This window comes from Oryctolagus cuniculus, chromosome 1 (genome assembly GCF_964237555.1).
Source record: "Oryctolagus cuniculus chromosome 1, mOryCun1.1, whole genome shotgun sequence".
NCBI classification, from domain to species: domain Eukaryota; kingdom Metazoa; phylum Chordata; class Mammalia; order Lagomorpha; family Leporidae; genus Oryctolagus; species Oryctolagus cuniculus.
The window spans coordinates 181415730-181433411 of NC_091432.1; the positions used below are offsets into that span (position 1 = coordinate 181415730).

Here is a 17682-nt window from a genome sequence, read left to right on the forward strand (position 1 = left end):
CTGGTTGCCCCACTTCTGATCCAGCTCCCTGTTAATGCACATGGGAAAGCAGTAGAAGATGGCCTGAGTTCTTGGGCCACTGCTACCAACATAAGTGACCCAAATGGATTTCCATGCTCCTGGCTTCAGCCTGGCCCAGCCCTGGTTATTGCAGTCATTTAGGGAGTGACCAGCAGATAAAAGATCTCTGTTTCTCCGCCTCTCTGTAAATCTGCCTTTCAAATAAATAAAACTTTTATCAAAAAGTGCTGAAATGAAATAGGCTAATGTAAAATCCCAGACCGTTTTCAAAAATGTGTTTATTCTAAAAGCAGAGAGAGCTCCCTAATGCCTGGAGTGGCTGGTTCACTCTCCAAATGTTTGCAATGACCAAAGTTGAGCCCAGGAATACAATCCATGTGTGCTGTGTGAATGGAAAGATCTCAACTATTTGAACTATTGTCTACTTCTCTCCAAGATCTGCTTTAGCAGTAAACTAGAGTTAGGAGTCAGAGCTCAGGAAGGGAACATAGGCATCTTAACTTATTTTTAACCACTAGACCAAATGTCCACCACATAGAATCCTAGACATGGTTATGGCTAGTGGTATTTTAGAAATGATCTGTCCAAAATTCCACCTTGTACAAGTAACTAAACCAAGACCAGATAACTAAGTTGTCTAAAATACTGCAATAGCAAAGTCAAGGTATAGCAAAAGCATGGCTAAATCCTGTTGCTTAGACTATATTCATATTTAGAAATTCTTGACATCAATATTATCCATGTATACTCTCTGAGATATTTTTATTTTTTAAAGACTTATTTGTAAGGCAGAGCATTAGAGGGAGACACAGAGAGACACCTTCCATCCACCAGTTCATTCTCCAAATGGCTGCAACTGTCAGGACTGGGCCAAGATGAAGCCAGGAGCCAGGAAATCCAACAGGGTCTCCCATGCAGATTGCAGGGATCCAGGTAGTCAAGCCATGATCTGCTGCCCTCCCAGGCACATTAACAGGAAGCTGGGTCAGAAGCAGAGCAGCCAGGACTTGAGTTGTCACTCCAATATGGGATGCTGGCATTGCAAGCGGCAGCTTAAATTGCTGCACCACAATGCTGGCCCCATCTGAGACATTCTAAAATTAAAAGTGCTCACACACGGATGCATGCACAAATCAGTGGCATAGTAGCTTCCAATGCACATTGAACTCTGAGTCTAGGTCTGCATCAAACATGAGGGGTGTAGAACTGATTATCAAGTAGTCCCTATCTAGGGTTTAGTATTAATATTTTACCTCTCAGTTTCACTGTAGAACTTCGGTGTTTGAATTTATAGTTGTATTTTCACATGGTATGTAACAGGAATGTATTCTCCAAAGTGCAGAACTCCAATTTTAAAACTTCTATCAAAGTGTCTTTTTAGCTCATTTTTCCTGATTCTGCTCAAATTTAATTTTTCTATGATCTATGTTATCTATACAGTACCAATTTTTGCACCTGCTAAAATGTGACTTTATAAGTATTTTTGCTTTTCTGTTGATAGAGGCCTTGGCCTTTAATCAAGCAGAACTCCCTCGCCCATCCTTGAACTTCATTCCCATTCCCAGTCACCCTTCTAAATCCTAGTGCACTCATCTCCAAAGAGCCCTGCTTTCTGAAATTTGCAGGGGCACTGACCTATATTTACTCAGTGAGGAGGGCACTTTGGCAGGCAAACATCTAGGACTTGGATTATGCGAGATTAAGGCAAAATGTGACAGGTTAATCATCTTTCATTTTTGAACATTTGGGGTAAATTTAGAGTTGCCATTAAAAGACATATGAATAAGCAAAAATGTGATTTTTCCCCCTATGGATCACAGTTATTTTTGTCCTCTTGCATTCCCTTACTTATCTGAAGTTCCTGCATATATTTTTCCTCTCACTGTCTTTATGGAATCTGAACGTATGTGGACAAGACCAAAAGCTGTCAGCCGTTGTGAATCAAACGCTCAACTATAACTTGGCTTAGCCTGCATTATGTTAATTATTCGTTCAATGAACAGTCACTGAGATCACTTCCATATCCAGTGATATGAGGGTACATTCATCTTTGTCACGGTCTTTAAGAAGCACACAGTCCATTTCTGGGGCTGGATGTATAAACAAGTCACTGAAATACAGTGGCCGACAGTGCAAAAACAGCCATGCGTGTCAAGTCCCGGCAATGCACTCAGAAGCCACAGGAGAGGCAGTGATTCATTCTCCCTGCGGATGAGAGAACATTTCACTAGAAGATGGCCTGAGAGCTGCATCTGACATCAGGAGCAGGAGTGCAATCAATCAAAGAAAGCAAAAAGATGTGAATAAGATGGTGAAGCAGGGAATCCAAGTCACAGCAAGATCATGAACCAGATGCTGCAGCTCTCTGAGCATCTGTGTGACCTACAAGTGGTGCCCAGTTACTGGAGCATGGAGGGCAGAAGCAATGATTCTAGAGCATTGATTTAGGGTCAGGCTAGGAAGGGTCTCAGATGTTACACTGATATTTTGGAGTTTATTCTATGGCCAATAGTTCTTAACCTTTTTTTAGGAGAACCCGATGAAAGCTACGAATCCTCCTTCCAGAAGTATGATAATAACACACATATGCCCAAAATGTTGCATAGAATTTCTAAGCACCCACTGCCCACCTGGAATCCATTACTAAATCCCACCAGCTATATAGACTCACAGAAAGTCTCTTAGCAAGGACAGAGCAGCTTAGTTCTGTATTCCAGCAAGATAGCTGGTCAGAGTGTGGAGGACAGACTGGTAGGAGGAGAGGCTAAAGTTAAAAAAAATCAGATGGGAAGTCTATCACAAAATAGTCCATGAATAGGAGAACCTGAATTAATGGAGTGAGAGTAATGTTGGAATGGAGTATGAGTGGAAGAGAGGCATTTCAGAAATGAAATTGATGAGACTTGGTGTGTAATTGAACATAGATGATGTTGGGAAGTCAAGTATTTTATTGTTTATCTTCTAAATTGTAAGCCCTCCAATAGGTGCTGCTGCACAGGCTGCACAGAGGGGAGAGAGCAGAAATGGAACCTAAGCATGCAGGATTCAAACTTCCTATTTGGAGCAAGCATTTGGCATAGCCATTAAGATGCTACTTGGGGCTCCTGCATCCCATATTGAAGTACCTGAGGTTGAGTCCTGGCTCTCTCCAGACTTGAACTGCTAATGTATACCCCAAGTGGCAGCAGTTGGGTCCCTGCCACCCACAGGGGAGACCCCTATGGAGGAGTTCCCAGCTCCTCCTGGCTTTGGCCTAGCTCCAGATGTTGCAGGCATTTGGGGAGTGAATCCAGATGGGGGATGAGTCTCTTTCTGTCTCTGTCTTTCAAATAAAAAAAGAACATCGTACTTACGCAAAAGCAACAGGTCCCTCTTTGAGACAGGAGACAGAGTTCCATAGGGCACTGAGCTCTGAGGCAAATCTGTAGGGGAGGTTTCATTTCAAAGCAGCAGATAATTTGCTGGTTGCTGTCTGTGACTTTCACAGATTCCCAGCCACACCACAGAGCATCTTCTGGACCGCCGGAACACTTGGTTGGTTTGCTTCACATTTGTGCTAGGAATGTATTACCAGGCACATAGGAGATCCTCAAAAGGATTTGCTGCCAAACTTGCAAAACTGGTCCAAGTATTCAAGCTGCTACCTATAGCTACACCTATAGGTTAAAACTAGGGGAAACTATTATCTATTGAAGGTGCAAAGATATGGTAATTGAGAAAGCCATTGCTTTGTAAAACAATGAACTCATCTGAGTTACAGGTGCAGAGTCTTTGATGGAATTCATCTCCCAGGGTGGAAAAGGTGGGTGGAGGTAATTTTTGAGGGGGAGAACAGAACAAAGTTCCTGAACTTGAAACTACTCAGATATTTTCAGTGACTAGATACTTCTCAGGCTCTGGCTCTCTCCCTCTGTCCATCCTCATGTTATGCTCTAAAAACTTTTTGAAAGACAAATGTAAGCAACTAGTTGAGGGTTTAAAACAGAGCAAACTTCCAGAAATTTTTGTCATCTATCAAATATTTGTCAGACTCTCTGGGATTTCCTTTCAAGTGACATTCATAGTAATTACTTCAGTGATAACTGTAGGTCATTGAAAAACAAAAAGCGTAACTCCTGCCCTCAAGGGTTTGCAGTATAATTAGAAGGATGATTATTAGGCAGAATGATAATGTTAAAGAGCTATAAAGTGTTGTTTTAATTAATTCTACATGTGTTCATTCCAAGTTGATCATCTATGGATGGAACATCATCACAGGCTAAGCAGAACATTGCAATACTAACAGCATATCATTCTACTCTGAGAAAAGAGAATTTAACATGATCACGAGTAGAAATAAAAGTTGTGAAATAAAGCAAGCTAATATTGTGTCAAGGAGAATGTTTTAGATTTCAGTTCCCCACATTCATCCAACTTTTTCCAAAGAATACGTGAGAGGCAAGGTATCAGACCATGAGTGCAAGGACAAAACTTAAATAACATCTGAGTTTGTGACACTACATTGAGAAGACTATACCCAATTTGTTTCTTGACTTACGTGGTACCAGTGGTAAAACCATTCTTTAAAACCAAAAGCTGACTTGTTTGATAATAACATGATGTTAACGAGTTCTTTCTTTGAGTTTCTCTACTATTATAACTTGGATTTTCTGTCCATGAAACCCCAAGCCATATTAATTTATTAACTTTCCAATTTCCTCAACGAATCACAAAATGAGATTTTTCTCCATCAGGAATTCATTTTCCACGATTCCAAACCCCAACATGTGCTTTCCAGAGCCTCAGATGTTTCCTTGTTTCTACAGATGTTTTGTAAATTCATCTCAGCATCCTTTGCCAGGGCTGCAGAAAGTATCTATGGCTGAGTCGAGTCACATTTTGGACAGAACTGGAGTTAGATTAGATGGAAACTGAAACTTCTAACTGGCTCACCAGGAAAGTCAGGAATTTGCAAAAGAAAAAAGAGCAGAGAAAGAATTTTTTTGAGAGGGTGTTTCAAATATTTTTTGAATATTTTGGGGACTGGTGGGGGTGTGGAAAACCAGGGAGGTGATTCTTCACTGTTTTTCTTGGTGTTGGGCCTACATGTTATTTTCCATGGGAGATTTGTTTTTCCTTCCTAAGTACAGGAAAAAGCAACAGCAGCAGCAACAGCAGCCAGGAAAAGTAGCTTCATTTTTAGAACTCCAGGTAAAAAGGCTGTTCCACACTGGAAGTAGGACCAGAAAAAGCCTTCAAAGTATCTGTACAGTGCTAGGGTCAGCACAGCCTGGCAAAGAATGAAGTGATTGTAGCTTGTACATGATGCTTCTACAGTTAGCCACTTTTCCTTTGTGAAAGAAAGGAAATTACTGGCTCCAGCCTCCTACTGTAGGGGAACAGCCCCTTGGATCAGCAGTTTGGCTGTTGTTATTGTTATAAAGCAAGTTTTTATAGGGGAAAAGGAAAATCAGACTGAGGTTATTTGTAGCAGAAAATCTCAAGTCCTTCAAACCTTGTATGTATGTGTCTGTGTATCTATTTGTTCATCCTAACTTAGAGTTTGAAGTATCTTTGAGAATAAAATAATATTTATATTGATGTTTGATCAGTGTTATGCAAAGTATTGAGAGTGCTTCCATTTGCTAAGTTTATACTTTTAAGGTAATAGAAACAGGCCGGGCCCTGGTAGGATATTGTATCTGTGCCTTTTCTTGAGATAAGCTGATTCAAAACATTCAATGACCACTTGCAAATTTCCCAAATCTTGGTTCATATCAGCTGGCTGTGAAATTGTGTTCTGCTGAAGCTTTCCAAAATGCCCAGAGGTTTCTCAGCAGTTTCCTAGATGAGCTGGAATCCAGCTTTGTCCTTGGACCGGATACAAAAAAAAAAAAAAAAAAAATCAAGTTACCATGGTTCTGAAATGAACATCTTACTGAAGCATTTGACATTGAACAGAGTCAAGTTTTTGTTTCCTAAAAAGTCGTGATGCTGTCTTAATTTCATCTCCAAGTTGTTATTTCCAGATTGACAAAGAATACTCAGGACAAAATAATTTTTAAAAGGAAAGCAATAACATTAGCTTTTGTTGTTTTATAATAAATTCATGCTCTGAAAAATGCTAAAATTTGAAAGGGAAAGAAGGTCAAAACTTGAAGCTACACAGCAAAAAAGATGGTTTAGGTATGGGAATAAAACCCGGTGCCATTGAGTGTTAGCTATGTGAGTTTATAAGTGTATATGTATGTGGCATGAGGGGGCATATAAAATTATTAGCATCAATATACCAAAAACTACACTAGATGATTCACCTATACTCTCTGTTTAATCTTCACAACCTCCCTAAGTAAAGTATTAATGTTGTTATTGTATAGATGAAGAAACTGACCCAGAGAGACCTGGCACCATGGTTAAGTCAGATTTACTGGCCCATGACTAGTCGAGCAGATTGGACTCTCTAGAATGTGCTCCTAGTCTTGTACATTCTGCAAGTTTTTTAACCTCTCTAAGCCTCAGCTTTCTTATTTGTAAAATAGTGGGAACATTTCCTACCTGACCTGGCTCACTGTGAGGATTAAAGACAGTGTATTTTTGGAAATCTTGTCATCCTTCTTGGTACACAGGTAGCTCTAGGTTTTTCCCCTGAACATTAGCCCTCCAAGCTTAGGTGCTTTAGATGCCCCAACAGGAAAGGGTATGCTAGAATGAGTGCACTGGACAGGAAAAGAAAGGAAGAACAGGTACCCCCAAAGTCTCTTTGGTCTGTGTAACGTTTGCACCCTGTTGCAGAATTGACTTTTCTCTTCAGTAGCAAGGGACAGGCTTCTTGCAGTGGCCTCTGAAAGACCATGCACTGTGTCACTGGCAGTTCATCATATCCCCCAACAGTGCAGCTGTGATAAGAACCAGATGATCTGAATTTCCTAAGCAAAGCCAGCAGCAAATATCATCTGGGAAAGCACATGCCTCAGTATCCACACACCGTGCTCTTTAAGAAACTACATCAAAAAGCTAATGAACTTTTACAAGAGCCCAGTTACTGCTTAATGTCTGTAAGCTCTCAGGAGCAGGGAATCACAACCCCTACCACGTACAGTTGGCGGCAAAACCAGGATTCCAAGTTGTTAAAGAAGCCAAGGATTAGATAAGATTTATAGAGACCTGATGTGTGTAGGAGAGCTAAAAATGGAATCTGCAGATTCATTTCCAAAGCTTGGTACATTGACAGGATGTTTCTGTGCCTAGATTTCTCCACTTTGCATAGGCACACCACAGGAAAAATGGTTCTCTCATCAGGGGCGGGGTTGCCCCACTATGTAATTTAAAGGTGTGTGACATCCATCTTGTACGGTCACATGCACAGCTCCAGATGGCTTAAACTAAATGCTGTCTGGAAGGAGAGGAAAACCAGAGCCTTAGGTACCTTCTTGCTGGTCATTGTAAGCTCCACTCTTTGCCTCGTCCCTTAACCCCTTTTCTTCTTCTGAGGATCAGTTGATGTCTGAAAAACACTTTGCGTATAATATAACTTCAGCTTTTATATGACTTCAACTTTACCAAAACCTATCAACCATTTCCTCAGCACCTACTTTCGTTTTCATTTAGTTCTGTAGAGCTTGACCTCTTGTTACAACATTTGGAAAAAATATTGTCCAAGTACTCCGTATATGAGTGTATCAGAGCAAACACAGCTCTAGAGTCCTTTGTTGCTAATTTCTGCTTCATCCTACAACATCTTTCGTAAGTCTCTGATACCCCTTCCAGGTTCCACTGAAAGAGATTTCTGGATAAAGAAGTATGTAGGAGGTCATTCGAAGGTTAAGTGTCTATTGGGCGGTGAGATGCAGGGAAAATATTGCTTCATGTTATTATTCAAAGCATTTAACTACTTGTAGCTGTCAGGCTTGGAGCTGTCCACCTGAGACTTGGTTGCTGCAATTGGCTCTGGAATCAACCGCAGAACTATCGGATGAAAACCATGTTTAGATAAGCCAGTAATGGCAAGAAAATGACACCATTCTGAGGTTGAGGGAGGTAGGGAAGCTCTCCTAGTATTCATAGGAGGTACATAATGATCTGTGACCACAATCTATATTGCATGCAATTGGCATTTCCTGAGGTCTAGAGCCTCTGTACTGGCTGGGAGCAATGGATCAATGGGGTAGGGGAGGTGACTGCTGAGTTTTCCAAGAAAGCAGTTGATTTAGCAGTCTTCATCAATACTACATTGAAAGGTCAATATGTGGCCCCAAAGATCTAGAAATGGATAGAGTTTTTCTAAATTGAATAACTGATGGGACAATTGCAATTTTTACAGAACTGTAGAACCAAGACAGAGGCCTGCCTTTTCTCAGTGCTTACTGGAGTGTCACTAAGCCAGTGTCAGTCATCCATTCTCACCCATCCAAAGACTGCAAAGTAACTAAATGTTATAATAAGAAAGGGATTTACCATGGCTTGTTCTTGGCAGTGTACTATCAGATGCACTTTTGACTTGTTATAGTAAATCTCTTACTGGTGAAACATTGGCTTATAAAAAGATTTAATGATCATTCTTTAGTTCTGTAGCATTGACATTTATTGGTAAAGACCATCGTCTCACCTGACACTGTGGCTGAAATCTCCAGCAGTGGGGTCAGGGATAATCTCTTGATCACTGAGTTTAATGGCATTCAGGACCTTCCTGAGACTTTGAAATTATGGTGTTGTCCTTATGTGATAGGAATCAAATAGAAAAACCTTGGCTAGGCTACATAAAAAATCAATCGGCATTGCTTATAGGTAGCCCACTATCCATTTCTTATTTTTCTTCTGCCTCAGTTTGCCTTGTTAGATGCAGTTGAAAATTTACACTTTAATGCTATAACTAGTACTCAAACAGTATTTTTCACTTTATGTTTCTATGTGGGTGCAAACTGATGAAATCTTTACTTAATATATGCTAAACTGATCTTCTGTATATAAAGAGAATTGAAAATGAATCTTGATGTGAATGGAAGGGAGGAGGGAGAGGGAAAGGGGAGGGTTGCGGGTGGGAGGGAAGTTATGGGGGGGGCAAGCCATTGTAATCCATAAGCTGTACTTTGGAAATTTATATTCCTTAAATAAAAATTAAAAAATAAAAAAAGAAAATTTACACTTTAAAAAAAAGTGTAAAACCAAAAGGACTGCACATTCAAATGTGAGAAATAAACATGAGTTCTATCAGGGCCAGACACACAAGTTGTTTATACCAAAGACCATTCTGAAAACAGCAATAAGCAAAGACTTATAAAGTTTTCATGAGTTGAACAGCATTGCAAATTGTCATGTCTGGCTATAGATGTGAAAATCTGGCATAGAGAAAAGGAAACTTACTTTCTGTAACATTAAACATGGATTCCGTTGAAATGAATTATGTTTATTCCAGTTGTTAAAAGAAAACTTGGAGTTTGCTCCTCTTGAGAAATAGGCCCATGCCTCACTTCTGTGTAACTGTGAGATCTTTGTCAAAGAAATGTGGACACTTAGTGTGTCTAGAGATGCCGAAACTTGTAATTTGGGAGGTGGTAAGATGTCGCATCAGCTGAGGGCCTTTTGAGTGCTCCTGAGTGCTCCTTTAGACTTCATAAGAGGCATCTTTAGCACAGATTTTAAAAGAATTTGTTTCTCTAGAAAAACAAAATCACAGCCACACTTGATTTCCTAAATATCTCCCCCAGAGAGCAGCTGGGGGAAACCCCCAAGGACTTGCAGTCTACATTCTAGTCGCACAAGGAAATACAGTTCACATGGAAATGCTGCATGTAAATTTTTTCACAGGGTAGTAATTGGATTGCATCAATGTTTGTAATCATTCATCTTGCTCATTTCAATTTCACAAACCCTAGCATCTGTGATATTGCTTTCATCTCAGTCATATTGAAGTTGAAAAAAAATGTGGGAAATTGCAATATCCGAATGTGTCTGTCACACAAATAGTAACTGCATCAGGTAAAAGCTGCACCTCTCTGAACAGTCCCATCTTCCAGACACATAGAGCAAACAAAGGAGAGTCCAGAGATGCGTGATGAACTTTTTAAAATCTCGAAAATGAATTTAATGGACATATGGAAAAGAGACTTTGGTATGTATGCCCAATGATTAAGGTTATTTACTTTCTCACTATTTAATTAAGCCCTGAAAACACAGTACCCATATTGCAGTGATTAGAGATTGGTTTTATTAATCCTAAAATCCAGACTTTGGAGCTCAGGAAATACTGGGCAGCTGCAGCACTTTCCCTGTATTGTCTGGCAATCAGGAACTTCGAGACAATGATACATTAACAGTGCAGTGCCTCTGCTAGGTTCACTCAGGTGCTATAAACCTTCAGAGCCCATTTATCTTTATAAAGTATATTGACAAGTAATGGTATTAATTATTAATAAGTAAGAACATGAATGACAACACACATTCAGATAGTGTTTGTTATTTGGGTTCTATATGCTGTCTTTATGTATGTATTTATTTTTGTTGGGGTTAAAAGTATGTCACACAGAATTTATCATTTTAACCAGTTTGGTATAGTGGCATTAGTACAATCACCACCTCCATTCGTCTCCAGAAGTTTTTCACTTCCACGAACTGAAATTTTACACTCACTAAATGATAACTCCCATTCCTCCTAGCCCTAGCCCCTGGTAATCACCATTCTATTTCTGTGTCTATGAATTTGACTACTTTAAGGACCTCATATAAGTGGAATCCTGTAGAATTTGTCCTTTTGCGTCTGGCTTATTTCACGTAGAATAATGTCCTCAAGGTTTGTTCGTGTCATAGCATGTGTCAGAATCTCCTTCCTTTTAAGGTTGAATGAGACTCTATTGTATGTATACACCACTTTTTGTTTATTCATTCAGATATGTGTGCTGTCTCCACATTAATGTGATTTTTATATACTCTTAATCCTCACAATGATTCAGGGTTACAGGTATCTTTATTACTTCATTTTATGATAAGAAAACTGAAGCATAAGTAGGTAATTTATACACCAAACTTTATACAGAGAGGAAGCTCTGGATGCAGTCTTCTAATCTCAAAGCAAGGAGATCCAGAGTTCCTGCAGGCAACCACTGTGCTGTCCCAGCTCCCCTTTTGTATGGTCTAGAAACCTAAATACAGCAGGTACCAGTTAGAAAACCATTTATATGATGATCATAAATTGTTCAAATTTTAAAAGTTCCAAGGAGTACTCAGTTTAACAGCGGAGTCCCATGGCAACCAATTTATAAAGTAACCCATTCCTGTAAAAAATAGAAAATTAGTGCTTTACTTTGGCCCTTGTACTGTGCCAAGTCCATTTAGCTAATTCCCCTATAGTGTGTATCTATGTGTGTGTGTGTGTACTGATGTGGTTATGTTATCCCCTTTCTATAGAAAGAGAATTTGAGGCATAGGGTGGGGGGGCTAGAAGTCATTTGGTTCAAGGACAAATAGGAAGAGCCAGAATCGGAATCCAATCCCAGATAATTTCTAACTCTGGAACCTCTCCTGTTAACTACAGAGCAAACTAAATCTTTCTCACCTCCATGAAGAATGTGAAGTGCAACTTTGAGGCCAGTGCACAAAAGTTATCCTCACAGCAGATGCAGATTTTCCTAGGAAACCTACAAATACTCAGCAAACCTGGCCAGGAAGAAGCACTCCCCACATCACTAAAGTTGTTTCATATAGCTATTAACAAATCTGAAAACTAGGAATGAAAAAAAAATCATTTAAAAATGCAGTTGTTCACTTTTTGGGGAGCAGTGCTGGTCTGCTGGGGTTAAGCTTCTCATGGCAGAATCCTCTGGACAGCAGCTTCTGTCTTGTCTTTAAGAGATGAAAAGTTGATGCATGAACTCTGGGTGACATGGTTGCTTTAATGCAATCCATCTTCCTTTAACCCAGATTGCTACTTTTGGCTTTGTTTTCTATTTTCTCCATTAGTGCAACCTCTTACCTCTTCCGCTATTCCCCAGGTCCTTAAACTCAACTTTCCTTCTCTCAAAACAGGCACACCTTTTTCAATTAGAAAGAACCTGAGAATGGGGTGCACCTTTTCCTTCTGAGCAGAGTCAGCATGTACACACCCTCATGCTGCCTACATTTTAGGGTGCCTATTTCAGGGTTTAATAGGGGCGTGATGTTGACCATCCTCTTGTTTTTCTCAGAGCTCTAGGGCAGCACGCTCTGAGGAGGACCGGGACAGCCTGTGGGATGCCTGGGGCCCGTGGAGTGAGTGCTCACGCACCTGTGGTGGAGGGGCCTCCTACTCGCTGAGACGTTGCCTCAGCAGCAAGTAAGTCCCATACCCATTGTGGGGGCGCGGGGAGGGCTTTGGGAGAAACCCAGGCATCATGACTGAGGCAAAATTTTTTGATTGTGTTGTGGTTATAAAGAATAGCTTGTTGCTCATAAATCCAGATGAAGTTAAGAGATGGAAGGAAAGTACAAAGAATTAAATTTTTTAATTGTTTTCTTATTTCTATCTTCAACTAGAGATCTATATACTCTTGTGTTATAAGCCATGTAGAATTTATAATTATTTGCCCTTATTTGATAAGAAATATTGTGAATTTTATCCATGTTCATGTTACTACTAGCAAGATGAGTGGTTATAGAATTATTAGCTCCATGATGTATTTTTGCATCATCTTAATGATTATGGTGATAATAAAAGCAACAATATTGACATTAATAGCATATTGAATTTATGTTGGTTTTCCTTTGCTACCAAGTACTTGGCAAATGAATGATAGATTGGTTTAGCTCTGTAGATGTTCAAGTAACCACAACTTCCCTAAGGTCATTCAATTCAGTGAATGATGGATTTTGTTTCTTTTATGTATTTACTTGCGGCTCAGTGAGGCAGAGATAGATCCCACCTACTGATCTACTACCCAACTGCCAACAAAAGCAGGGTCTAAGGCAAGGAGCTGGGAACTCAATCCAGGTCTCCCATTGGGTGGCCAGAGCCTGATTCCTGAGCCATCACGTGCTGCCACCCAGGGGTCTGCATTACTGGGAAGCTGGAGGCAGGAGCCAGGGCCGAGTACCAAACCCAGGTACTCTGATGTGGGATGTGAATGTCTTAACTGCTAGGCTAAACACCTCTTCAGTGAAGAATTTTTAATATAAGGAGCTTTGAAAGAACAGAAAGTTCAGTGAAAATTGTGGCATGAATAGTGAGAGGAATGCAGAAGGCAGAGTAGGGGTGGCCAATGGCTTCTACACTAAAAGGAAAGGGCTGAAGCCTTAGAGTGGAAAGATTTTACATACAGTCATAATAATTCAAAACTACTTTTAGAGCTGTGTGGTCTGTGACTAGATTTGTCTCAAAATAGTAAAATATAAAGGGTGATGGTAATATTTTTTAATGAAAGATTTTATTTGACAGTGAAAAGTGTTATATGCAGTAAGTAGGAGGTTTGATCAAAATCACTGTATATTATAAAATATGAAACAGAAGAAAAATATGCATCTGCTGATTCTTCTAGACTTTTTATAAACGAACAGTAGAATGTGGTGAGATGTAGGTTCAGGAAAATGTCAACCTATTTTAATAAGAATGAGGACTTCTTGAAACAGAGGCCTGAGTCTTATTCCTTTCTATTTCCCCAATCCCTACACAGGATCTGAGAGATCTCATGAACTCAGTAAGTGATTTTTCACTGGTTCTGTTGATAGCTAGAGACCTTTTGTTCCATAAAACTAGTCTGAAATAGGTCCCTCTGGAAATGATGTGCCCTGACAAGCGTGGCCAAGCAGCATATGCTGCAAGAAACCAGATGAGTTTGGCCATTCTGGCTTTTGGGTTTGCACTGAAGATGGGTCTGTTGGATTGCATCTACCAGCAAGCTGACTTCTTTTCTTTCATGGCCAGCTTCTTAGCAGCCGGACCATTAAGCTGATAAGAAAGAGAGAATTGATCTTTTCTCCATATGATTCTCATGCTCGTTTAATCTTGAATATATATGACTTCCTAAATCTGTAATACATGATGCTACATGGTGATAGTATAACTTTTATACATCAGTAAAACAAAAATGTACACATTTGTAATATTCCTGTTATCTACTTTTCTCAAATTAGTATCCTTAAATATTCTGTAGGAATGAGCCACAAAATTTGTCCCACAAAACTAGTAGGAAATATGTGGAAAATTTCCTATGGTCTCAGTAATGTGAATGTTAAATTATAGCAGAATCTTTTATTGAATGAGAGGTAAATTAAAATCACAAATTTTTGTCATTCAGAAAATAATCAAATACTTATGTTATGCAAAGTTTAGACATACAGATTTGTCCACCTAGAAAATGAAGGCTCAGTTAGGAATCTATTAAAATATTATAGAAGAAATACATCTCTTTTTGAAAAAAAAAAGTTATGGTGTAATGGGTTAAGCTGATGCCTACCATGCTGGCATTCAATATGGGTGCCAGTTTGAGTCTTAGCTGCTCTACTTCTGATACAGCTCCCTGATAATGCACCTGGGAAAGCAGTGGAGGATGGCCCAAATTCTTGGGCCATTGCAACCTCATGGGAGACCCAGATAAAGCTCCTGATCCCTGGCTTCAGCCTGTGCCAGCCTGGTCTGTTGTAGCCATTTGGGGAGTGAACCAGTATTAGAAAATAGAATGTAAATTCTAAGATTATAAACATGTAGAAGATATATCCCTCTTTGTCTTTCAAATATTAAAAAAATTATTCAAGAAAGTCATACTAAGCTAGATAGCAAGAGGGGTGAATCCCTCATTCTTTAGGAATTTGAATATAAAAATACCTGCAAATAGACAGATTTTCCAAATCTAGTAATGAGTTAAAGAAATATTAATGGATGTCTTTATTTTTGAAAGCTGGTACTTAATGTGAATCAATACATCATAAACGTGAACGTGCTCTATACTGTAGAGATACTAGTCATTCTTTAGCAAGTCAAAACTTGCTACCCTCATTAAATTCTGGGGTAATACAGATAAAAATGAATTAAGTATTTTTTTTTAATCATGAAAGTGCTACTTGTATTTCCCTAGTATGTATGTTGACACTTTCTTTAGTGGGGTTTGTGTAATGAGGTAATATCAGGTTGATGTGCAGTGATTATTACCCTCTTGAGACAAACAACATATAGGATGAGTCAGCCATTCACTCTGTGAGGATAGTGGGCTTTCTGGGAAGAGCATCCCATGAAGTGATCTCATTAGCTTATGACCTTTGTACTCAAATGAGTTAAATCTTCAAGCTACATATTTAATAAGGGAGCAAAACTAAGACTGTTTTTGTCTCTGGAGGTGGGCTGATTCTAGAAAGCCTGCACCTCCAAGACAATTAAAGATTAGTGACTAAATGTCATTGTGATAAAGCCACATATGTTATGTAGTTGAATGATCAGAGTTGTTGCCATGACGACTTTTAGAATAGAGCTTAGCTTTTAAGTAAACACTCATTTTTCAGAAAGCATTTAATGTACCTCAAAATACTCTAACACTGAACAATTTGGATCATTAGTATGCTGTATTTTTTCAAAATAAGGAATGTATATACACATACAAACACATAATACACAGGTGTTTATATATATCATTCTTTATAAGGTCTGAAAGCTGTTATCACAGAGAACTCACTACCACCCCACAACAAGAGTGGTCAGGTCTGCTTATCCAGGAAGAGTCCCATGCTAAATGCCATTGGTTCGCAACAAAATTTAGTATTTTGTGGATTGTTTATTTTGTTTTGTTGTATCTTGAGATTGAAGATTGAATAGCCCTTATCTGAAGTGTCTGGGGACAGGAATGTTTAAGATTTCAGAATTTTTCAGATTTTGTAATTTTGACCTAATAATTAAGCAATACTAATCAAAAATCTAAAATACAAAATGTCCTGAAACCTGATAAAAAGTTCTGGATTTGGTGCTTTTTTTAATATTTATTTATTTATTTATTTATTTATTTATTGACAGAGTTAGACAGTGAGAGAGACAGAGAGAAAGGTCTTCCTTCTGTTGGTTTACCCCTCAAATGGCTGCTACGTCCGGCACACTGTGCCGATCCAAAGCCGGGAGCCAGATGCTTCCTCCTGGTCTCCCATGCGGGTGCAGAGCCCAAGCACTTAGGCCATCCTCCACTGCCTTCCTGGGGCACAGCAGAGAGCTAGACTGAAAGAGGAGCAAATGGGACAGAATCCGGAGCCCCGACCGGCACTAGAACCCAGGGTGCTGGCGCTGCAGACGGAGGATTAGTCAAGTGAGCCATGGCACCGGCTGATTTGGTGCTTTTCATATTTTGGATTTTCAGATTAGGAATGCTCTACCTAGACTGTACTTGGAGTCAGAGATTCCCAAGTATTTCTGTCTTTTCTTGGCTATCTCTTTCTGCCACTCCATGTAACTACACAATTTTTGTGAAAAAGACTTTAACCCCCTGTAGTTTTTCCTCTTTAATTAAATGGAATCAAAAATATGGAGCAAGTTCCTTTTGGTATCTAAAGAGAATCAAATACTCAATTTGAATGATCTCTATTCTCCCTATATAGTTTGAATGCATTTCATCCCTCAAAGGAATTGTAATAATCTTCACCATCTTTAAAGTTGTCAGGCACCTGAGAAGTTATTTGCTTTCTTGTAGTCAAGATCTTTCACTATTAGCAATCCCTTGGTTGTAGGTTGTGTTTTTGGAGAAAATGTTCTATGCCAAGAGCCCTTTGTATGCTTATAACATTGCTCACAGACCATACAAAATTATCAACATAAAAATTATCCTGCTACGGATGTATTGACTTTTGTCTCCTACCTGCTGTTATCTTGGCAGGGCCACACCAAGTGATTTCAAGGGCTTACATGGTGGTTGGGCCAGACGTTCCCCACCCCTGGAGCTTTTAGTAGTCAGAGTTAATCGAGAGAACTAGCATCAACTTTTTAGTTATACAAAATAATTCTCATTAAAATAGATAACTGTAAACAGTAAGAAATGTTAAATGTATATACTTAGGAAAACAAATTGTAACATTAATGAAATACATGACAATATGTTTTCATGCATACTTCACTAATAAAATCATTGCTTAAATGTGGCCGCAAATATAGAGCTAGACTGGATTTAAAATCTACTGGACTCTTATAACTTAGAAACAAGCTTTTTCTGAGGTTTGTGTTCCAGTTAAGACATAAACCCAGTTTGATAGTAAAAGCTTTGCACTATATCCCCCCCCCCCCCCGCAACAACCAGGGCCGTATATCCTAGTCCTTGCTAGACTATTCTTTTACTATCTTCAGACTCTTAGCTTTAATAAAACCTCTGTTTGGTGTATCAGTCATATCAATGGCAAAATAAGACTGTGAAAACCACTACACCTCCATGAAATATCAAATAAGGGATTCTGGTTGGTGAGATGTTTGAGATGACCTTGGATGGGCTTGATCTCCTGCCTAGTTGTCAAGTGGGGCAACACAGGTCTGCTCCGTGTGTCCCTCACCCTCTGGCAGGCTAGCCTAGGCAAGTTTCCATGGTGACAGCAGAGATGCAAGAAAGAGCAATTCCCAGTGCCCATTCCAAACCTCTGTGTCATGTTTACCAAAATCCCATTGGCCAAACTAAGCTAACTGCCACGCCCAGAGTCAGAGAGGGTGAGCAAAAATGTTACATGGAAAAGTACAAGGGGGTGAAAAATTGGGACAATTTT

At 39.4% G+C, this 17682-nt stretch overlaps 1 protein-coding gene across 6 annotated transcripts in view; it reads left to right on the forward strand.

The window, feature by feature from the left end:
• Positions 1 to 17682, forward strand: part of ADAMTSL1 (ADAMTS like 1) — a 1062044-nt gene that overhangs the window by 644388 nt on the left and 399974 nt on the right. For 4 of the 6 annotated variants that reach the window (XM_008254434.4, XM_008254437.4, XM_008254438.4 and 1 more), the window contains one exon: positions 12177 to 12304. The exons of the other annotated variants lie outside the window; for them this stretch is intronic. In XM_008254434.4, the coding sequence (XP_008252656.3) occupies positions 12177 to 12304 (128 nt within the window). The remainder of the gene's footprint in view (positions 1 to 12176; positions 12305 to 17682) is intronic. 6 annotated transcript variants of the gene reach the window in all.